This window comes from Ursus maritimus, unplaced genomic scaffold (genome assembly GCF_017311325.1).
Source record: "Ursus maritimus isolate PB19 unplaced genomic scaffold, ASM1731132v1 scaffold_2, whole genome shotgun sequence".
NCBI classification, from domain to species: domain Eukaryota; kingdom Metazoa; phylum Chordata; class Mammalia; order Carnivora; family Ursidae; genus Ursus; species Ursus maritimus.
The window spans coordinates 89973288-89997737 of record NW_024424452.1 but is presented as its reverse complement, the minus strand read 5'-3'; the positions used below and the strand labels follow the sequence as shown (position 1 = coordinate 89997737).

Here is a 24450-nt window from a genome sequence, read left to right as displayed (position 1 = left end):
GAGGGAAAGGAGCGGGCGAGGGACTAGAACAGCGAGCCTGGCAGGGAGAGCGGCGGAGGGCGGCCGAGCTGCGGGCAGGAGGGCGCCCGGCGCGCCGAGCCCGTGCCACACCCCCCGCCCCCCGGGGCCCGAGGGCTTTGCCGGGGGAGACACACAAAGACATGCGAAGAGGGGCAGAGCGAGGCTCGCGCACAAAGACGCCGGGGCGCACGGCCGCTCGGGCTGCACCGACCGCCCCCGCGCCGCGGCGCGCGGGGGACTGGCCAGCGCGGAACCCGGGGCGGAGCGCGCGGCGGCGGCGGCTGCCGGCCGGCGCTGGACCCGGGTCGCCCGCGCTCTCCGGGTGACCCGGGCCCGGCCGCAGGCGCGTGCGGGGGCGGCGGCGCCCGCGCCCAACTTGGCCTCGGCCTCGCCCTCTGCCCAGCCCGCCGGTGTCCCCTCCTTCCCGCGATTTCGTTTCTTCTCACGCTCCCCCCCACCCCCTCCCGCGTCCAGCCCCGCTCTCCCCACCTTGTAAAACAAAGCCGGGGAAAATGCCTGCCCGTGCAGCTCGGAGCGCGCAGCCCGACTCTGAATAAGAAGTGAGTACAATGGCGTGTTTGTAAAAGCTTCAAGTCCGTCTTTTTCAAAAAACATTTTGAATGCTGCATGCCTCATGCTTCCCAGCGCCTCGCGGGAGAGACCCGGCTATAGAGCAGGAGGTGAGACCCCCGGGTGACCCTCCCCCCCAACCTCCCGCCCCGCGCTTTCCCGCCCCTGCCTGGACTGGGAGGGCTGCAAATGCCCCGCTGGCCGCAAGCGGACGTCCTCCACCTTCGTTTCCCGTCCAAGGTGTTGGGTCATAATCTCGCCTTGGAGGCAGACCGATGCCGGGCTCCTCTGCTGGCTGCTGCTCCCCCCTCTCCCGCTGGTGCCTGGGGCTTTTTGCATCTGCGTCGGGTGTGGGTTTGGGACACCTTGGGGGAGTTTCCGAAGGAGGAGGAGGGTCAGCCCTTGGGAGCAGCCGACCGGCAGGACGCATGGTGACCCTGGTCACACTTGTTGCCCATTGCGTGGTGGGACAGGCAGTGGTGCTGAAAAAAGGCTCGTTTCTTTTGCTATTGAGTCGTGAGCTGCGGCCCGGAGCATAGAAGGCATACCTGCGTGAGGCTGGGAGACCGGGATTAAGAGGAGACTGTGATGTGCTGGAGGCAGAGGAGGGAGGTAGTGATGGTGATGACAGTGTGTGCAAGGGACGACTCTTTGATTCCTTGTTCTGAGGAGCGTCTCTGCCTGATCATACATCAAACGACGTGGAGATGGAAATACAGAGGTTCCCCATGTTAGATTGAGAGAAAAGGCTGTTGTTTATTTTGGTATTTTACCAACTGCTGTCCATTCTGTCTGCCAAATGTGCATTTATATGTATTTCTGCTAATTAAAAAAATAAGAGACTAGCTTAAAAGAATTAAACTTCATCAGGAAATGAATTAGCTTAATACACACACACACACACACACACACACACAATCTTTTAAAAAAAAGTATCTGTCCCTTTCCCCCAAAAGCATATAATTATAATGTGTTCGGTGGCATTGGGATTTTGGATTGGGATTTGGATGCATCAAGGTAAACAGTCTTGGTGTTTTCCACTTCTACAGACTAGAAATCACTGATGTGAGAAACCAGAAATATGAGAGCACAGAGAATTGGAAAGGAAAGGCTTGGAAAGCTTCCTTCAGAGAGATAATGTGGATTTCCTGTTATTTTTATTCCAAAGATGGCTTGACTTTAGATTATGACCTTTATTTTTCACTCAAGACACACTAAATAGCTTGGCGGTGGGGTGGCGTAGCTAGCCAGCAGATGACAGTGATATCAGCTGTTATCAGCATGTCTATTAAAAAAGTTTTTCTAATTAAAACATTAAAACACATGTCCAGTGCTAATTTTGAGCAAAGTTGCCTATATAACGATTACATGACAAAGGTGTCTACTGGTTTGTGGCTTTATTCTGAGCAGGTGAGTGTCTCAGGAGAGAAACGTGTATGCACCTGTATCCAGCAGGTTGAACCATTGGAAATCGCTGAAACGAGCAATTCCATCTGTATGTGGAACCTCCACTTGGAGCCCTGGGTACAGTTACTTCCTTGGAGCTCTGACTTCATCTCTTCAAAATCAAAGCCATTTGGGGCTTTGCTGGTTTGAGGAGCCCTCCGTTATCGGCCGTCACTGTAAAACACTACTTAGTTAGGTCTCCAGCTTCAAATAGCTTTGTTTGCAAAGCTTCTCTGTGATGGGCAACTGATGATTTATTTTCTGAACTCAAACTCCGGTGGTCCTACGTTTAACTCATAGTGGTAGTCAGGAGGGCAGGGTATCTAACCCTGTGAAAATCGACACTTTCCATTCTCTTCTTATCCTCAAGTGATTTCAGGTTCCTGTAGGGTATTTGGGATTTCTCATATACTTACCTTAAAGTGTCTTTTAGGTTAGATTATTATTATATCAAACCTGTAGTTTATATATCCGAGTAATTTTACTTATATCTGTAAAAATTGTGGACTCTAAATTCTTTGTTCTGGTTGAGTTGGTGGTTTTTTAAAGTCCTTTTTCTTGGCTATTCTGTTAACCTTTTTGGTTCAGTGTTGCCTTTCCAATCAAACATTCTGTAGTAGATGGCTTATTTTCCCTTTAACAGGTGGAAGTCTAGTATCTTTGTATTTTCTAAAAAGAAATCCATTAATGATACTTTTGAACAGCTGAGATAAATAATAAATGGGTTTACAGTCACCTCAGAGTATATGGGAATTTGCAAGAGAACACAGAAAGCCACTCTAATGGAGCAATTAGCTTTGTACAGAGCACGGAGGGTCTAAGGTGTAAGATAAGGTTTTACTTTTTTTCCTGGATAATGTTCACTGTTGAAATGGGAGGAACTTGTCATGTCTTGGCTGCACCTAGGGTTGTGCCAGAAAAGGTAGCAATACTTTTGGTTTTTTTCAGAGATTGTATAACAAGATATAGAGAATGTTCAATCATGAACCTCTTTAGAGGGCAGGCAAAAAGAAATGATTGGGCAATTGAGTGGTTTACTTACCATCATGTTTTACCAGAAAATGACTAATATTTTACTTTGAGCAACAATGTTTGGATCACAAATTCACTTATAATGCAATCCCTTTACTACAATGAATTTTTCCATAAAAATAAAGAATATTCCTTATGTTGGTTCCTTGTGGTATAGAGGGTTAAGTTCTTGAGAACAGGAATCATCCATGAACCTTCTTCATGAGTATTCATGAGATAGTACTATCAACTCTTAGGAGTTCAGTCTTTGTTGAGTAGCACGGTGAACAGATAGATGTAAATTTAAAAATGAATTAGGAAGACCTCAGGCATTCTTTTATTATTTTTTTTTTTTTAAGTTTCTTGGTCCACCTCCTGTTTTCTTCCTCCCGTCTGGAACCCCCATAGCAGCAGAGAGCTGAGACCCAGCCCCTTTCCCTTGAACCTACGTATAAGGTCCTGGATGCGAGCTAGTGGGAGCACTCTGGTTGGTTCCAGACCTTCCACCAGGAGAGCAGCGGTGTTCAATCAGCCTTTGCTCAGCCCCTAAGGAAGCCCAGCCATTACCCCTCTACTCTTCTCCAGCCTAACCTTCGTTCTCTGTTGTTGTCAGTGGCGGCACCTGACTTGTTGGACCCTAAATCTACCGCTCAGAACTCCAAACCGAGGCTCTCGTTTTCCACGAAACCCACAGTGCTTGCTTCCCGGGTGGAGAGTGACACGACCATTAATGTTATGAAATGGAAGACGGTCTCCACGATTTTCCTGGTGGTTGTCCTCTATCTGGTCATCGGAGCCACCGTGTTCAAAGCATTGGAGCAGCCTCATGAGATTTCACAGAGGACCACCATTGTGATCCAGAAGCAGACATTCATTTCCCAACACTCTTGTGTCAATTCGACTGAGCTGGACGAACTCATCCAGGTAATAATGGCACAGAGGAGTTGTTACCCTGCTTCCTCTCTGGGGAAAGAAAGTAATGGCAGGAGGCAGGAGGAGGCTCCCCGTAGCACAATGGCGTGCCTGTGGGGGCCCTGTTCCACTTTCACTTTAGCATTGACTTGTCTCCTTTCTGCACTTCTTCCCTCTTTTCTTACTTCTTCTCTCCTTTCTTCTCCTTCGTTTCTCCTTCCTTCTGTTCCTTCTTATCCTCTTCTCTTCCTTCTGTCCCATTGTCTCCCGGATTTGTCTTTCTTTGCCCTCTCTTAGAACTGCCAGTGCACACGCGTGGACATGGGGTTGCGTTGCTGGAGGCTTTTGTGATCCAATTATCATTGCCGACTGAGAAGCACTGCTGTGGCAAGTGAGAGGAAAACCTAAGGCAGAAAAGTGGTTTAATCAGGCCAGGGACCATCAAAAGATAGAAGAGATGTGTTTGTGGTGTGACCCTCTTGAGATGGGTGCCCTCATGATTAACCAGTTGTAGCTCACCTCTTTAACCTAGTCAAAGTTTACCTCTGATGACTGTCTTTTTAGGTGCCTAGAGAAATGACTCATCCTTGCTTCTCTAAACCCCAACTAAAAGCAATTTATTATTACACAGAAAAATCGAGTTTTTGAATTTTAAAAAATAATTTCGTTTTCATGTACCCTATCATGGCGGAACAGTGTGCTTATGGAAAATACCTTGTTTTAAAAGTTAGTCACAAAATAATTTAAATGTTTCAGTTAGGCTCCTTGGAGATGGATGTATTTTTGTTTTAGATTTCTTTTACATAAAACAATTCAGTGGTCAAACCAAGAGTCTGGTCAGAAGAAAGCGCTAGAATGTTCTTTCAAGGAGAGATCTGACGGGTTGTGGAAAACAGTTTAATTGTACAGATACTCATTTTCCTGTAGAACCTACTTTTCTTAAGTGGTGTAAGTCAGATTGGACTGAAAATTGTCTGAGTCATCTGAACGGGTTCTTCCTCATCTTATATTTGGTTTCACATCGTTTGAATGAGTTAGAATAGTAGATTGAGGGAGGAAATTCTTACTGGTCTTAATCCAGTTTTCTATTCAGAGAGCTTTGCTCTCTTATTTCCCTTCTGCCATGGATACCCCAAACGCTACCTCTGCCCTTCATGCCCCCCTCTATTTGTAGACTACACACACAAGTCCATATTTAGGTTTTACTGAAAGCTAGCAAAGATAGCATTCTCTAACTCATTTAGCTCCTACCATATTCAGACACTGCTGCATCTCAACTATTTGACTTACATTTTGAAAGACTCCTCAGATACTTATATACTGAATTCTCTACTATTTTTAGATGATGGCAATATTTTCAGTATTGACAGTGAACCTGCCAACAGATATTGTTGTCCCAGCTACTGCCTTGCCTGTTCCTACATAAGATCACTTTTATTTCACTCTTGTCTTTGTGCCAGAGTTCTAAGAGGTACTAAAAAATCTTAAAGAATTCCCATTTCCCTAGGGTTTTAAAAGAAGAACTCTAGGTTGTCTTGGAAGTAGCGTGCGGTAGTGATAAGAGCCTAAACATTGGGATCAGATAGGATGTGTTTTGAACTCCAGTTGAACACTTTTCTAGAGGTTGTCATCCTGAACAAGTAATTTTGCTCTCTAAGCCTTCAGTGATCTATATGGAATGCGGAAAGAATATCTATCCAACAGGGTGGCTGTGAAGAGTAAAGAGATAATCCCTATAAAGCATTTAGGATGCCACAAAGTGTTAGGTTTGTTTGCTGTTGTTTGTATTCGCTTTCTTTCCCCCACCCCTACGCCATCCCCTTATTGGGTTGAAGTATCTGATTCAGGCAGGAGCGTTCTTAGCATCTTAAGTGGTATAGCGGGCTTGGGGCAGGGGGGAGGAAATGCCTGGAATTTCAAGACAATGCTGGAAGAAACCCGGTGTGAATTTGGAAATGGTCCCACTGTTCAGTACTACCTAGATTTATTCATAACTGTGAAAATAACTTGAAGGTCATGGCAGGTGGAGACGATCTGAAGGTGGAGACTGATCATTTCGTTCTATTGTTTTTGTAATGGATACAGACAGAGCTCAACAATGACCTAATCTTTTTCTTTCCACCCCGTTTTAGCTTTATTAATAGTCACTGCTGATGAGAATGTTTGCTTTTTAAAAATCTCAAGTATTTTTGTGCTTATTTAGAAGTCTCTTATTTATTGTCCTATCACTCATCTTTTTTTTTTACTTTAATGTTTTTTTATTATATTATGTTAGTCACCATACAGTACATCCCTGGTTTCTGATGTAAAGTTCAATGATTCATTAGTTGCGTATAACACCCAGTGCACCCAACACTCATCTTTATAACCCCACAGCTTTAATAAATTATCTTACTCTCTTTGAATAAGGTTTCTTCTGATAAAAAAAAAATGTCTTTAATGGCATGGCTTCAAGGATCAAGGTCAGTATTTAAATAGGGAGGAAGACAAATGAGCCAGTAATCTTATATTAGAATTATATTTCGTTCGTATGATTCTCGTAAATTTGCACGTGTTTTTCCCACATTTATTTTCCCATGTAATCATCCCTTAAAACTTCATGAGTAGGTATATTAGGCAGTGATATCACAGCATTAAGGATTAGGGAGCCAACACACAGCAGTCCCAGTGACTTATACCAGACAGACGGCATTATGAGGATGAGAGTTCAGGTGTTCAGAACCTTGATCTGCTGTTCTTCCCAGGAGTCTCGGCTGAGTTTAGCGTTTTTCAGTGCTGAGAGGGGGAGCCAGTTGGAGAAGTGAGACGTTCAGTCCTAGTGTTGGTAAAGAAGGACTTCTGGATTCCTTTTATGAAGAGTGGGGAAGGAGGAGGAAATGGGTAGTCAGACTGTAAGGTCAGGTACAGTTAATCTAATTTGGCCCCAGGCCCCAGGTTATTAATTACACCTCTGGATGGATTCTGGTAACCTCATAACAAGCTGTGCTTGCGTCACAGGGTGGGGTAGGCGAGGGGGGAAGAGAAGAAAACAGAGCCTTAAGGCTCCTGAGAGCAAGTGCTTCTTCTGTTACATGGTCCCAGCTCTGCTCTCCTTCTGAGCACTGTGATGACGTCAGCCGTCCAAGGCAAGATGGAGGATTGAGGTGGGGAAAGAGATATCAAGACAAAGGAATCTAAAGGGCTAAAGTATTTTGAACACTTTGCTTTTTGACATCCATTACATTTAAGTTACTCTTGTACTCATTAAATCCCAATGCAGGCTCCGCACTCAGCTCAGAGTCCAATGCTGGGCTCAATCTCGTAACCCTGAGATTATTACCAGAGCTGAACTCAAGAGTCAGATGCTTAGCCAACTGAGCCGCCCAGGCACCCCAATAACCTGGGTTTAATATTCTTTTTGGAGAGCACTTCCTGGTTTTCTCCTGTTTGAACGTGGTAAACCAGTAGAGGCACGGTCACGCTGGATGTATCTGGTCGTCAATCTAGTTATTTCCATGTTTGCTGAGTCAGTTCTGGGATTCAAAAGGTAGGGGAAAACCTATGATGTCTACATGGATAATAATTATTTTCTCATTTGAGCCACATACCCTCTGTGAGGTAGGTAGGGAAGGTATTCTGTCTGTTTTGGGTGAAAAAAACGGACGCATTTGCATGAGGTCATGTGGTGTCAGGTGTAGATTTTTGGAGTCCTCCTCCTGAGGGGATTATATTCTCTTTGTGCTCTTCCTCCTCAGTTTGGCTTTTATTCCTTTGTTCAGTGGCGTTTGTTTAGTGGAGGGTGTTAACCTTTGTGCTGGGTATTGAGGCAAGTAAAGCGATCAGGAAACACATCTTCAGGGACTCCCCGCTTCAGGCGCTCCCTCCCTCCTTAAGGTCAAGTAGAGAAGACCATCATAAACACAGCTACAGGGGCGCCTGGAGGGCTCAGTCCGGTTAAGCTTCTGCCTTGGGCTCAGGTCATGTTCTCAGGGTCCTGGGATTGAGCCCATGTCAGTCTCCCTGCTCAGCAGGGAGTCTACTTCTCCCTCTACCCCTCCCCCCTGCTCATGCTCTCTTTTGCTCTCTCTTTCTCAAATAAATAAAATCTTCAAAAAACACACAGCTACTAGAAGTTCTTAGAGATTGGAGCTAGACTACTGAGAAAGAAAGGAACCATTTAATGAGAGATAGGAAGACACAGAGAATAGGTTAAAGGGAGACTGGATGTTAAGTGTGGAATCAGAATATTCGGGGAGGGGGCAGGCAAGGGGATCAGCAGATGTTCTAGGCAGAAGGAGCATGATGTGGTCCAGGAACTGAAGGTGCAGGGGCATCAGCATGTCTAACAAAGTAGAGCAGGGCCCTACTGTACCCGTACCAGGGAGGCGGGCTTTCTCCTGAGCCTGTTCTCTGCTTGGGGTGGATGTGCCATTGGGACACCCGGTTGTTTTCCAGGGGATACCTGGAACTACATGCCTTCCTAGAATCCAGTGAACTTTCAAAACAAAACCAAAAGTGTTGTTTTATATTAATTATATAATCATTCATTCATCCAAAACTATGACNNNTTCCTGCTGTCTGCATTGTTCCAGGCACAGAAATACGGTGGAGAATAAAACAGATGAAAGTTCTTGCCCTTGGAGAGGTTCCATCCTACTGAGGGAAGATGATATGTTAGATAGTGGCAAGTCTCAGGAGAAAAAAATAAAGCAGTGAAAAAGGATAGGAAATGTTGGGTGGTATTGGTGATTAATTTTACAGAAGGTCACTGGGGAATCTTCACTGATAAGGCGACGTTTAAGTAAAGGGAGTGAGGAAAGTAGCCCGGTGGCTGTCTGGGGAACAACACTGAGGCAGAGGGATCAGCATCAGAGAGGCCCTCCCTGAAGAGAAAGCACCCCTGGCAGGGACGGGAGCAGCAAGGATGCGAGGAGGGAGTGGTAGAAGATGACATCAGGCAGGTAATAAGGGCCAAGTCCCGTAGGGCCTTGTAAGTTAGAGTATGGAGTTGGCTTTCAGGTGCAGACGAGTGTCCTGTGCTGGCTTGTTTCCCCAGGGTCACTCTGGCTGCTGAGTTGAGAAGACACCGCAGGTGGTCGCAGACAGAAACAGGGGGAACCGGTTATTTGGCTGTTGTGATAATCCTGGCGATAGATAAGGGGTGCTTGAACCAAGGTGGTGACCGTGGGAGCTGTGAGACATGGTCAGAGTCGGGGAATATTTTAGAAGGAGAGCCAATGGGATTTACCAATGGACAAGACTTGTGGTGCAAGGGTGAGGAGTCAACGAAAAACACCAAAAGTTTGTCCTGAGCAACTAAAAGAATACAGTTCCCACTTCCTTGACATGAGGAAGAGCAGAGGAGGCGCTGGTGAGGGGATGATGTCAGGCACTTCATGTGGGACGTTGCATTAAGAGTGGCAGTTAGACAGGGTTCAATTACTGAAGAAGATTCACAGGACCCCAAATAAGAGGACTTCCAGATCTCCGTTGCAGGAAAATGATAAAATGTACCAACAGCACCCAATAAAGGTGTGTATCATAGGCAAAGGCTGCATAAGAGCCTAGGCCTCCCTCTGCCAGGCCATGCCAGGACATCCTTCTCTCTTAGATCCAGAGTCACCCACGTGTGCGTGGTACCCTCAGAACCAGGGAGCTCAAGGTGATGTCTTGGCCGGGATTCCTGCCACCCTGCTGGTCACAAAGGCAGGTTCCTGCCCAGCAGCCAGCCTCAGTGGCAGAGCTCTTCTGAGAGTGTCACCAAGACCAGGTGCAAATCATCCATCATGCTGTTCTCGATAAGTAATGTGACAAGCTGGTCCTAACCTCGCAGACACGCTACCAGCCATGGTTATAAAACAACACTCTGGGTCAACGTGTCTCACACTTTTACCAGGGGACAGTTCCGTGCAGGGACTTGGGCAAAACAGCCTCGGCAAATTCTGGCCAGCACAGCCATGTTAAATTTGAGATGCCAATAACTTGTCGTCCAGAAAACTTCTAAAAGTGCTTTCTTTTTTTATCAGTGCCTTTACGCTTCTTGTCCTGTGGCTTCATCTCTGGAAAAAAGCACTGCAGATAAGAGAATATATAAACTTCTTGGATGTGTGATAACATAGTAGGTTGGATTATTTTAGCAGATTATTTAGGAGCCATTTAAAAGACCGGGCTCTTATGGTGACGATTATTCAGGAGTGCTATCTTGAGAATTGCAAGAGGGACTTATGTACCAAGGGAGCTACAGAAGTCTTAAGAAAACTTTGTCCATTTCCAGGGTCCCAAGGCCTCTCCCACGTACTACTGTCTTAGTGAACAAACTTATGTTTGCCTCCCCTTCCTGCCCATATGTTCATGCTATCTTGATTTGCAAAGTGTCATATATAAAACCATCAAATAACAATGAAATATTTTTATACACTGTTTCCTAATTATACTTAGGTTTTTATAAGGCATTTAAGTAGCTGATCAGGAAATGATTTTATCTCCAAAGGCTATATGAAGATTAACTAGTTTATACTGGTTTAAAAAAAAAAGGAAGGAAGGAAGAAAAAGTGCTATGTGAGTACTGTATATTAATAAAATACTACTCAAACTCATTTGATTAAAAAGGAATATTACTTAAAACAATGGCCAGAACATTATTTGATGGCTGCAATGGTTGTTTGAGAATGAGAGAAAGTACTCTCCATATACATTGGAAGACACTGAAGAGTTTTTTTTGACTGAGGATTTATTTAGTCTAAGCCAAAAACAGGACTCAAATGTAAAGCTCCGTCCAATAGTATCAGAGTGAAATTTGACCAGTATAGATCTGTTAATAGCTATTATGATGCTGGCTTTAACATTCTTAGACCGTGTTTGTATTCAATCATAGATTTGTACTCTGTCTTACACTCTAGGGTATATTATATTATTTAATTCCCACATCTCTTCGATATATATTTTTTTGGTTCACATTTGTGAAATGTTCAGCAAGAGACAAAAATGGCACCTTGATCAGATTCTTTCTTTTGACTCCATCTCCAGTGTCTTCCTCATAGATAGGAATGTGTGCAACACCGTGTCTAGTGATAATAGCTAACCAATGAATTTTTAGTCCAAGTCTGAATCTTTCTAGAAGTCCTGCCATATACATTCTCTCTTGTTTGGTCAGGAAGCAGGTTAGGCTTCATCCTCTCCCTTTTGCAGGTAGGTAAACTGAAGCACAGAATGTTTAACTCAAGTCCCTCTTTAGCCTTTTTAGTGTGAGATGCTCCGGGTGGCATAGCAAGCATTAGAGTGGCAGACTGCTGTTCAGGTGACTCTAGAGCGTGTCTCCCCTGTACCGAAAGACTGCTCTAGAAACTATATTATTTTGTTGTGTTTTCTCACCCCGGGCTCCTATTGTATTCCTACCAAGCAAATCAGATTTCTCACCCGTGTGCGGAGGACACGCTCTCTGCATTTTGAGCTGCCCGTGCCTCTTTTTGCTCTGGGCTCCTCCTAGCAGAGGTCAGCAGCGGAAGGCGCAGCAGGTCTGTAGTTGTGAATGCAAAGTATATAGTTGTGGAAAACTAAAGCCCAATAATGAGGCCACAAACGAACAACTAAAATATTATGCTTAGACTTGTAGGGCGGGCGCTAGTCGTGCTGAGGCATGAACGGTGATGTAAGTCAGGGAAGGCGATTTCAAGCTGGAGAATTCTTACCTGGAAGGAAGAGGTGGATCGGGACGGAAAGAGGAGGGACAAAGGGAAATAGTTGCGGGGACACAACAAGTTAACGTCTGCTTGTAGGATTACAAGACTTTTTACCCTCTACTTGCTTTCTGACATTTACAAAATGTGTCAAGTATGTAACAAAATGTAACAAGTGTCCCATACAACATCCAAGTAATACAAGAAGGTACAAAGAAAAAAGCAAATACCTGAAATCCCTTCACCTAGTGGCTAAGACTTCTCGTGTGTGTGTGTGTGTGTGTGTGTGTACACACACACATACACACATACGTATTTCCACACAGAATTTTACATGCAGGGTCACGTATATGTGTCATCTTACCGCCTCCATTTTTTGCTCACTGTTGTGTAGGGGATGCTTCAGGAATATTGCAAGTCTTGACTTTAGATATTGTTTAAATACCCACATAGGTCAGTAAGAGAATGAGATGATATTTTTTAATCTCTTTCAGCTATTACTCTTCCCTTTATTTTTATGAACATTTGAATATCTTGCTACATCAAGAACAGTAAACAGTAGTTCATGTAGCTCAGTATTTCTGCCCTTAACTATGCTACCAAGGGACATTTGAAAACAGTACCAGAGTTCCCCTTTATAAATGACATCATGACATTATGAAAAATCTGGCGTGGATCTAATATTCATAAACTCATTTCTCTGGACTGCTTGAATTTGACCACGTTTCAGCCTATACCTTCTCTTGATATGTGTCATACATGCTTCTCAATAAAGTTTCTCTTTTCTTTTGATCTTTCATAAAATCATGTCCTTTATAAATTTTTAGGCCATTTGCCTGGTGATTTTTGTGAACTAAGTCATGTAATTCCCTTCTAAAGATGGTGACATTATCTTTCTTATTTTTATCCCCTACCACATGTAGAATTCATTCTCAGTCAGCTCCTCGGGCATTGATAACCTGCCATGATGTGTGTCTTGGGTCTCTGCTTTCCTAATAGTCTTGCTTTGTAATCTCCTCCTTAGCACTTAGTGCGGCCCCTTGATTATTTTACTTTTCTTTTTTTGAACTGCTTTCTGCTCAGTTAAAACTTTGATAAGTGCTGATTTGAGCGGTGAGCAGTATTCCAGAGAAGGAGGGATCATACTTTAGCACAAGAGTGGCTTTCTGTTCTAATTCTTTCGTTTTCCTTTTCCTCCCCGCTGTTTCATTGTTACCTCTGTGGTGATGGCTGGTGTTTTCTGTGTCGGCATTGTTGGATGATGTCTTCAGGCAGAGTCCCAGGGGCTCCAGAGGCTTCTTCTAGGTTATTGAAAACATTATCTGAAAAGGGGAGCCTAGTTTATTTTCTCCCAAATCCATTAGTTTTCACTTAATGAGGATGAAACTCCACCCTCATTTGTACTTTGTACGCCTTTCCACCCAGGCTTGTGAGGTTTTAAAAATTTAATTGAACATTGGGCATTTCACAGTCTTCAGGATCGTGATGGTATTCCCACGCTTTGCTATTTTCCTTTTTAGTGTTAAAACGTTGCATAGTAGATACCTAGATTTATATTGATCCCCTTAAATATATATTTATTTAATCTACATTTTTAAAAAGTCTTAAAACCTTTTTTTAAATATCTGTAACCAAGCATTTTTTTTAAAGATTTTATTTATTTATTTAGAGAGTGTGTGTGTGTGTGTGTGTGTGTGTGTGTGCGAGCCGGGGGAGGGGCAGGGCTAGAGGGAGAGAAAGAATCTCCAGCAGACTCCACACTGAGCCTGGAGCCCGATGCAGGGCTTGATCCTACACCCTTGAGATCATGACCTGAGCCAAAAGCAAGAGTCGTACACTTAATCGACTGAGCCACTCAGGCGCCCCTGTAACCAAACAATTTTATATAATGGATCAATTTTTATCAGTCTTCAGTAGATAATCTTTTTATGACTACTTAACATTTCATGAATTCATTTTTCTTATGTTTTTATGTACCCTCCTACAATACCTATTTGGCTGGTGAAACATACTTTCTCTATGTAGAATGGCTGTATTTTCCCCCTATGATCAGTTAGCTTGCCAAATGTAATTCAGAAGTCTCCTTTATTGCTTTCACTTCATATTGCCTTTAGTTTTTCTCGGAAAATGCTAGTTTATTTAGAATTTATTGTTATATGTGAGAGAGCTCTAATCAGCGTGTCTTCAGTCTATAATCATGTTGAGTGAAAATGCCAATATTTAAAGACTGTTAAGTTAAAAAGTATATATTCCTTTTAGGGGTATCTAAGGAATTTCCCAGATGCTTGTAAAATATGTGTTCTCTGGTGATGAAGCAGTGAAGGGAGCTTTGAGAAATAAGTAAAGCAATGGATGTCAGGACTGTGAAAAAGGAGATGAATCTCCGTAGACACCATCACATGATCACATGGCTTACATTGATGCACATTGCAGGGAAAAGAGCTTTTAATTCTTAAATTTTCTATTTTTAGGTTCCCAGCATAGTTTCTTGACTATTGTAAAGTTCCTTTTTTTACAGGGATGCATCTGTTCTTATTTTGCTAAAACTCACTTAGAGGAATATGGGGATTCATCAGAAACTCGTAATTGCTAAAACAGGATGTGTTCCTTTTGGGCAAATGAAAAAGTCTCCCTTCCTGTCACTATTATTCATATACTATAGAGGTGGTTAGAAAATATTTGATCTAAGTGACAGATACAATGGACTGAACTCCTCTTTCCTTGGATACGAAATGCTTTCAGCACCAGGGTGATATTAATGGTACCAGGGAATTGGATTCTGGAATTTATAGGTGAAAAAGCACTGGTTTGTGTCCATTTAGATATTTTGGTGTTAACCCTGAGAGCAGAGATACCTCACTTCTCCTCCAGATTGGAAGGGGACTTTTCAGGGAGGTTTTGTGTTAACCCAAGAGTCACCACAATGTGGATCTGTGGGGCTGTGTGTGTTCCCAGCAGGGTGACAATGTGGTCAGGATTCACGAACAGATTTTCAAGCAGGGCGAACCCATATGAACTAGAAAGGAGAAGCAGAGTTATTGCATGGATTTAGAGTTCTTACATTTTATTTTGCATGGGGAATAAAGGGAAGGTCTTATTTTCCTTAAAAAGTATTAAAACCTTTTTTAACTGGTCGTGGAAATGCTTACAAACTGGGATCATTAATGGGCAGCATGGAAATGCTTACAAACTGGGATCTTTAATGGGCAGCATGGAAATGCTTACAAACTGGGATCTTTAATGGGCAGCGTATTTTCATACAGCATGTAAAATGATCAGGACCTAGGTATTTCTTGAGCAAAGAAGCTAGTGAATATGGCAGAAGTCTTCTGACCCTTGACGTTAGAGCTTGCTTTGGAGATTGTGCTTCTTTTAGGTAAAATAAAATTTACAGTGTTAATTGCGTAATAGTCCATAAGAGAATGTAAATATTCCTGGGTGTGGTTCTGACATTCCTGTTGCACTAGGGGCTGATGACCGTTTCTCAGCACACTTGATTTACTCTTGCTTCTCCAACGGGGAGGTAGGCTGCTGCTGTTTTCCATTTTTCCTGGTCCATGCACAACTCATTGAATGCAGGACAAAAATAGAGATCATTATTCCCAGCCGTCGCAAAACAAAATTTTGTACGACAAAGTTACATTTCATCATGGGACAAAATAGCTTATCATTCATATAAGAAAAAAAAAGAATCGATCTGTGACATAGTTTTCTGAATCTGATTTTTTTTTTTTTGGACATTTGGCCACACACTGGACATTCCGAGTTCTTTTTCTGAACCCTTACTCAGAAATATTTATGTATTCATCTATCGTATTCAGATAACATACTAGCACTTGTAGAGACCTGAGGTAAGACAGTTGGTGGGAAGGTCTAGTCCTCTAAAGGAAGAAGTAGTTAAAATACACATTGGTTCATTTATTCATTCTGTATGTGATACGTTTTGAAAGAAACTGTTCCAAGCAGGGGGCGTAATCCTCACAGATTATGACACAGCAGGACTGACAAGAGTCCTGTTCCATGAAGCTGTTATGCTAGCCAGGAGTAACTACAAACCAAGAAGCATCTGAACGACATAATTTCAGAAAGTGCAGATGTTCTGAAGACTAAACACTGGCCTCCCGAGACAGAATGATGGGGCGGGCTCCTCTAGCTGGGCTGTGTTCAGACGAGCTTTCTCTTGGAGAGGGACATTCGGGATGAAATCCGGTTGAGGGAGAGTCAGTCAGGTGAAGATCTTTAGGGGTGTGGAGAAGTGTTCCAGGAAGAGAAGGCAGCAAATGCAGAGGTGAGAGCATTCTTGGTGTGTACGAGAGTCCACGCAAACACGGGTGTGGTTGGGCCATCATTCGTGGTGCGAGAGAAGCAGGCTAGAACCTTGCAGGCCTTGATAAGTGGTCTAGGTTTTACGTGCAATGGGAGATCCACAAACAGAACATTTTAGAAGGAAACAGAGTATGTCACGCTTGTGCTGGGCAAATACTCTGGTGACTTGGAAGGGGAATGAGATCAAATAAAAATAGGAAGATTAGTTGAAGACATTTTAATGAAAGTTGATTTTTGGAAAGAATTTTAAAGAAGTAGGCCAAGAGGAGACAGACAGGGTTTGGGCTAGTAGGAGAAGACTCTCCCCTCCTTTCAACTTTCAGGAAGAGGCGCTCAAGGGTGATGATCCAGGTAATGTGTGTACTTTGGGGGAGGATAAAGAGAGAGGGAAGGTGGCCGGTTGAGTTCTGAAGCTGGTACTAGATATTCAATTCAGTGTATCTAAGATTCCTTCAGAAGAAGATAATTTTAATAAGCACAGATAATTGCTAGATGAATCTTTTGCATGGGCTCTGTATTGCAGAAGTGCTTTATTTTATTTTAATTTTCTCAAAATAAATTATTTTAAGATAAAAGATTTTTTATTTTACTATCTTTTAAAATCTTTTTTTTTTGTTTTGTTTTTTGTTTTTTTTGTTTAAACCCTTCCATAACCCTACTAATATTTTGGGGCATGTTACAGCTTACATGCTACTATATATGATTGGGTAATTACTTTTTCTTTAATAAATATAGAGTTCCCCTCTTTTTCCCCAGTTAACAAGTTCCAAAGCTTCACAATGTTTTCATTTCTGGAAGATGTTTTATCAGATGATGACATTTGGCTCTTGCTTTGAGCTGGCCTGAAAATCTATTTCATGAGGCTAGTTTTAAATGATTTGGTTTAATTAAAATTGTCAATTATCTTATTTTATAATAATGATATCATTCTTGAGGCATATTTTTCTTAGAGGCTATACTGTGCTTTTAATAGGACAGGAACTCCTGCCTTGTTTTCCATTACTCAGCACCTCGTGACCTTATTATTTCTTGATCCGCAGAGAGCTTGTGTGTATGTTTGGGTGTTTGCATTTCTGTTTCATTCCCTGTGATTCTTTCCTGATACAGGATTACATTGTTTCAGGTAGCCTTCTTGATAGGGACCTAAATGAGATTCTCTTCTTCTTGAGGGAGAAGAAAAAAAAATTAGCTAATCTCATCTATAGGGTGAGATGTGTGTCTTAGAGTCTAAAAGAAAATGCAAAGAAGCAGCACAAGGGGTAATAGTATCTAAAAGGTAGGGAGTTATAGAAAGTTTCAACGAAATTGTATCATAATGCATTTTGAGTTATTGGCATATAACATTTTAAGGAATACACTCATTGCATTTAGAGCTTGGAATCTACAGTACCTATTGCCTAGTCAAACTCTGTCATTTTAGAACTAAGAAAATAAGCTATTCAATCATTTTCCTAAGAGCATACTACTAGTTAGTGACAGAACAACCACTGGGTCCATGATTTCTAGTTCACCAAACTTTTCCTTTCCACCAATTTCTCTTTTTTTTTTTCCTTGCTCTTGTAAATACAAGCATATTTCTAAGATCAGAGCTGCTATTCTAACATTTTTGATTTGTTGAAGTAAGTAATCAAGATATTTTATTCTTTGCCCTCCAGAGCCTCAGTCTGCATACAGTCTGGGGACCCACAGAGATATGACTCATGATTCTGTATTTATCATCTCGGTTTTTCTGCTACTGTTGCTTTGCTGTCTTTTATGTTGAATGCATGAATGAAAATCTCAGAAATTTAGGATTAGGGGAATCCTGAATCTGGAGGAAAATGAAAGTGAGCAGTGTCCTCATGAAGTTTCTTGCCACAAAGTTGCCAGATGAAGTTATACACGGATTTTTTCAAGATCAAGTCTTTCACTGAAAGGGTAATAAACCAAAATGCATTAGGAAAAGAGAAGCAAGACAATTTAGAATGTTTTTAAATTTTGTCTGATAAATGAATGGAAATTCCATGAATTCCACCCATTAAATGAATATTGAATTCTTACTGTTGTGTACCTGGCACTGTATTAGACTATGGGTGTTTTTTCCTCTCAAAATTATATTTTATAATACATATTTTATATCCTTATTGTCTCATTTTGCAATATGTTATACATCTATCTCTTTTTTTTTAATTTCATATTTTTTATAAGATATTTTTTATTATATTATGTTAGTTACCATACAGCACATCCCTGGTTTTTGATGTAAAGTTCCATGATTCATTAGTTGTGTATAACACCCAGTGCACCATGCAATACGTGCCTTCCTCACTACCCATCACGAGCCTATCCCATTCCCCCATCCCCCTCCCCTCTGAAGCCCTCAGTTTGTTTCTCAGAGTCCACAGTCTCTCATGCTTCATTCCCCCTTCTGATTACCCCCCCTTCCTTTATCCCTTTCTTCTCCTACTGATCTTCCTAGTTCTTATGTTCCATAGATGAGAGAAACCATATGATAATTGTCTTTCTCTTTAACTATAGATTTTTGGAGTCCTGTTCAAAGGCTTTGTAGTAAGCCATTTTATGGAAGTACCATAGTCCTTTAAAACTATTCTTTGATGTCAGGGATTTTATCTTTTATTTCATTCTTTCATTGTGGTAAATAACACATAACATGAGCTCTACCCTGTTAATAAAATTTAAGTGTGTAGCAAAGTATTGTTAACTATAAGCACAATATTTTACAGTAGATTTTCATCTTCCTTCACTGAAACTGTATACCCCAATGGCAGCTCCGCATTTCCCCCTCCTCCAACCCCTGGCAGACATCATTCTACCTTCTGCTTCTATGACTTTGACTACTTTAGATACCTCACGTAAATGGAATCATTAAGCGTCTGTCCTGTTGTGACTGGCTTATTCCACTTAGCCTAATGTCCTCAAAGCTTTATCCATGTTGTAGCATGGAACAGGATTTCCTTCTTTTTTAAGGCTGAATAATATTCCATTGTATGTGTGTTCCACATTTTCTTTATCCATTGGTCCACTGATAGACATTTCAGCTCTTTTTACCTCTTGACTATTGTGAATAATGCTGTAATGAATAAGCAAATATTTCTTTGAGATCCTGTTTTCAATTCTTCCGGATAAATATTTGGAAGTGGGATTGTTGTACCAGAAGCTAGTTCTATTTTTAATTTTTGAGGAACATCCTCACTATTTTCTATAGCGGCTGCTCCATTTTACATTCCTACCAATAGTGGTCAAGTGTTCCACTTTCTCCAAGTCTTTGCTAACACTTATTTTGTTCTGTTTTTTGTTTGTTTTGATAATGGCCATCCTACGAGATATGGGGTGATATCTTATTGTGGTTTTGATTTGCATTTCCAGGATGATGAATGATGTTGAGCATTTTTTCATATACCTGTTGATCATTTTTATATTATTTTCCAATAAATAGCTAGTCAAGTCCTTTGCTCATTTCTTTTTATTCAGGCTATTTGGTTTTTTTTTTGTTTGTTTGTTTTTGTTTTTTTTTTTTTGCTATTGAGTTGTAGGAATTCCTTATATATTTTGGATATTATTAGACTTTTTTCAGATATATTGTTTGCAAATATTTTCTCCCATTCTGTAGCCTGCCTTTTCACTCCATGGATTGTTTCCTTTGCTGTGAAGAAGCTTTTTAATTTAATGAAGTTCCACTAGTCTATTTTTAATTTGTTGTCTGTTCTTTTGGCAACATTTCCAAGAAACATTGCCAAGATCGGTGTTATGAAGCTTGTCTCCTGTGTTTTCTTCCAGGAGTTTTGTAGTTTCAGGTCTTCCACTTAAGTCTTTAATCCATTTTGAGTTGATGTTCATATATGATGTAAGATAAAGGTCTAATTTTATTCTTCTGTATACGGATGTTCAGTTTTCCCAGCACTATTTGCTAAAGAAACTATCCTTCCCCCATTTGTAATCTTGATAGTCTTGTTGAAGATCATTTGACCATATTTAACCATATACGTATGGATTTATTTCTGGTCTCTGTTCTGTAATGTTGGTCTATATGTGTCTTTCTGCCAGTACCATACTATTTTGATTAATGTAGTTTTGTAACACATTTTGAAATCAGGAAGTGTGAGGCCTCCAGCTTTGTTCTTTCTCAAGATTGTTTTGGTTATGTGGGGTCCTTTGTAGTTCCATATGATTTTTAGGATTTTTTTCCTGCCAAAAATGCCATTCAGATTTTGATGGGGATTGCATTGAATCTGTAGATCATTTGGGGCAATACGGGCATTTTAACAGTATAAGGTCTTCTAATCCATGAACATAGGATTCCTTTCTATTTAATTGTCTTATTCAATTTCTTTAAGTAAACATAATACTTTTATTACACAAATCATTCACTTCTCTGGTTATGTTTACTCTTAAGTATTTTATTCTTTTTGATGCTATTGGAAATGGAAATGTTTTCTTGATTTCCTTTTGGATTGTTCACTGTTAGTCTAGAAACATACTGATTCATCTATTGACTTTATATTCTGTAACTTTGCTGAATTAATTTCTTAACATATAAGGTCATGTAATTTGAACAGAGATACTTTTACTTCTTCCTTTCCAATTTGAACGCCTTGTATTTCTTTTTCTTGCTTAATTGCTCCAGCAAGGACTTCCAGTAGTATATTGAATAGAAGTAGTCAGAGTGAGTTTTATGTTTTGTTCCTGATCTTAGAAGTAAAACTTCAGTTTTTCATTGTTGAGTATAATGTTAGGAGTGGACTTTTCATATGTGGCCTGTATTATGTTGAAGTAATCTTCTTCTTCTAGTTTGATGAGAATTTTTATCATAAAGGGTATTGAATTTTGTCAAATGCTTTTTCTCTAGAGATGATCATGTGATTTTTTTCCTTTGTTCTGTCAATGCAGTGTATCATATTGATGAATTTTCATGTATTGAAACATCTTTGCGTCACAGCAGTAGATCCCTCTTGGTCACAGTGTATGATCCTTTTTATGTGCTGTTGAATTCAATTTGCAAGTGTTTTGTTGAGGATGTTTGCATTTGTATTTATCAGGGATAATGGCCTGTAGTTTTTTCTTATGGCGTCTTTTTCTGGCTTTGGTATCAGAGTACTGCTGCTTCTGTAAAATGAGTTTGGAAATGCTCCCTCTTTTTCAATTTTTTGAAAGAGTCTCAGAAGGAATTGTGTTAATTCTTTAAATGTGTGGTAGAATTCATCAGTGAATCCTCTGGCCCTGAGCTTTTCTATGTTGGAAAGTTTTGATTACTGATTCAATCTTCAAACTAGTTTAGGTATGCACATATTTTGTTTTTTCATAATTTAGTGTTTGTAGATTGTTTCTAAGAATTTATTTCTTCTAAGTTGAGAATAATTTTTCATAGTAATATCTTTTAACCTTTTTATGTCTGTGGCATTGATTGTGATGTTTGCTTTTTTATTTCTGATTTTATTTGATTTGAGATTTCTTACTTTTTTCTTAGTCTAACAAGGTTTGTCCATTTCTTTTATATTTTCAAAAAAACAATTGTTATTTTTGCTATGATTTTTCATTCTCTCTTTCACGTATTTCTGCTCTAATCTTTATTATTTCCTTCTTTCTGGAAATTTTGAGTTTAGATTGTTCTTTTTCAGGTTCTTTGAAGTGTAAAGTTAGGTTCTTTATTTGAGATCTTTCTTTTTTAATATAGCTCACCACTGTAGACTTTCCTCTTAGTACTACTTTTGCTGCAACCTGTATGTTTTATTATGTTATATTTTCATTTCCATTTGTCTCCACACATTTTATAATTTCCCTTTTGATTCTTCTTTGATCCATTCTTCTTCAACCCCTTGATTGTCTTGGAGTGTGTTGTTTAATTTCCACATAACTGTGAACTTTCCAGTTTTCCTTCTGCTATTGATTTCTAGTTTCACTCCATTTTGGTCAGAAAAATACTTGGTATGATTTCAGTCTTTTTGAATTTGTTAAGACTCTTTTTGTAACCTAACATGCGATCTGTTCTGGAGAAGGTTCCATGTGTGCTTGAGAAAAACATGTATTTTTTTTTTTTTTTTGGTTTTTTATACTTTTTGTTGAGTGGTATGTTCCATATATGTCTGTTAGGCCTATTTGGGTTACAATGTTGTTCATGTCCTCTGTTTCCTTATTGATCTTTTGTCTGGATATTCAATCCACTATTGAAAGTGGGGCACTGCTATCACAGTGTTGCTGTCTATTTTTCTTTTCAGTTCTGTTAGTAGTTGTGTGATATATTTGGGCACTCTGATGTTGGGTGTATATATATTTATAATTGTTATATCTTCCTAGGGAATTGACCGTTTCTCTCATTCTGTAATGCCATGCTTTGTCATTTGTGACAGTTTTTTAATTAAAATCTGTATTGTCTGTTATAAGTATGAGCACACATGCTGTCTTTTTGTTACCATTTGCATGGAAAATCCATTTTCTACTTTTTCATTTTCAGTCTAGGTGTCACCTCAAATCTAATTTAGTTTCTTACTGACAGAATCTTATTGTTGAATCTTTTTAAAAAAATCCATTCAGCCACTCTGTATCGTTTGACTATATCTTTGAATCCATCTACATTTAAGAGAATTATTGATAGGAAAGAACTTACTATTAATATTTTGTTAATTGTGTCCTGTTTGTCTTGTAACTTTTTTGTCACTCTTTTCATCTTTTGCTGTCATCTTTGTTTTTGCTAATTTTTTTTGGTAATGATATATATTTTTCTATTTCTTTCTCTTTTTCTTTTGAAAATCTTCTATAGGTATTTTCTTTGTGGTTTCCATGGTGTTTATATAAAACATCTCATCATTACAACACTATTTTAAGCTGATAGCAACTTAATTTCAATTACATACCAAACTCTTCTCCCCCCCACCACCACCACTTTGTGTTATTGAGGTCACAAATTACATTTTTTATGTTGTATCCATGAACATATCTTTTATTTATAGTTATTTTTTATACTCTTATGTTTTAACTTCTATATCAGTAGTAAAAATGATTTATGTATCACCATTACAGTTCAGCAGTACTCTCTATTTGTCAACCTATTTACCTTTAGCAGTTAAGTTTATACTTTCATGTGCTTTCCGTTGCTCTTTAACATCCTTTTACTTCAACTTGAAGGATTCCCTTTAACATCTCTCATAAGGCAGGTCAAGGGGTGATGAACTCCATTAGCTTTTGTTTATTTGGAGAAGTATTTATGTTTCATTTTTGAAGGATAGTGCTACCAGGTATAGTAAACTTGGGTGGCAGTTTTTTCTTTTAGCACATTGAGTATCTCCTCCCATTCTTTTTTGCCCTGCAAGTCTTCTGCTGAGAAATATGCCAGTAGTCTTATGGGGGCACGCTTGCAAGTGATGAGTCACTTTCCTCTTGCTGCTTTTAAAGTTCCCTCTTTGTCTTTGACTTTTGACAATTTGATTATATGTGTCTTGGTGTGGACTTCTGTAATTCATTCTATTTTGAGTCTTTTGGTCTTCTTGAATCTGGATGTCCATTTTCTTTCACAGGTGTAGGAGGTATTCAGCCATTATTTCTTCAAATAAGCTCTTTGCCTCTTTTCCTCTTGTACGTCTGGGACTTTGGGTGTATATTGGCGTGCTTGATGGTAGTCCATAAATCCCTTAAACTTTCTTCACTCTTTTTCATTCTCTCTCTTTTTTTCGTTCGTTCCTTTGGATAATTTCAAATGTCTTGCCTTGGAGTTCCCTGGTTCTTCTGCTCAATCATGTCTGCTGTTGAATTCCTCTAGAAATTTTCCAGTTGGGTTATTGTAGGCTCCAGCTCCTAACTGGTTCATTGCCATATATTCCATCACTTTGTTTATATCCTCATTTTGCTCATGCATTGTTTTCTGAACCCATTGAACATCTTTATGATGGTTCTTTTGAATTCTTTGAGGTAATTCATATACCTTTGTTTCTGGACATTTATTTTGTTGCTTTGATTGAACCATGCTTCCGTGTTTCTTCATATGCCTTATAAATTTATGTTGTGATCTACCCATTTGATAAAGCAGTCACCTCTCTCAGTCTTCACAAACTGACTCTCTACAGGGAAAAGCTTCTCCGGTCAGCCCAGCTTCAGATTCTGCAGGCCTCTCAGACCTTCTCTGTGGATGTGTTTCTCTGGACTTGTGCATGTAAATTCCCAGTTACATGGATTTGCCAGTTTCTTTTTTCAGGAGCTTGTAATCTCTTGCTACCTCTGGTGCCTGTCTGCAGTACTGCAGTTTTTCCAGAGCTGCTGCAAACCTGCCAGGTTTTTGTTATTCTCAGTGGCCCTTAGGTTTTTAGAGGAGGCTGCATCCCCATCAGTCTGTGCTTTGAGTTGGGCGAGACAAAAACCAATCCTTTGGGTAGCCCCTCCAAAAATCAGAATGTTGAACATATGCTCCTCTCTTCCCTTTTCCCCTGAGGGAGAGGTTGCTATCTCTGTTGGGCTCTGCCTGCTACACCATGGGTCCTCTGGAGCAGACGCAAGCTGCGCAGCTCACTTGTGTTTTCATTGT

At 40.4% G+C, this 24450-nt stretch overlaps 1 protein-coding gene across 1 annotated transcript in view; it reads left to right on the top strand.

The window, feature by feature from the left end:
- Nucleotides 1-655: 655 nt before the first annotated feature.
- Nucleotides 656-24450, top strand: part of KCNK2 (potassium two pore domain channel subfamily K member 2) — a 133532-nt gene continuing 109737 nt past the window's right edge. Inside the window, exons 1-2 of the mRNA XM_008701147.1 lie at nucleotides 656-701; nucleotides 3662-3972. Of these exons, the coding sequence (XP_008699369.1) occupies nucleotides 656-701; nucleotides 3662-3972 (357 nt within the window). The remainder of the gene's footprint in view (nucleotides 702-3661; nucleotides 3973-24450) is intronic.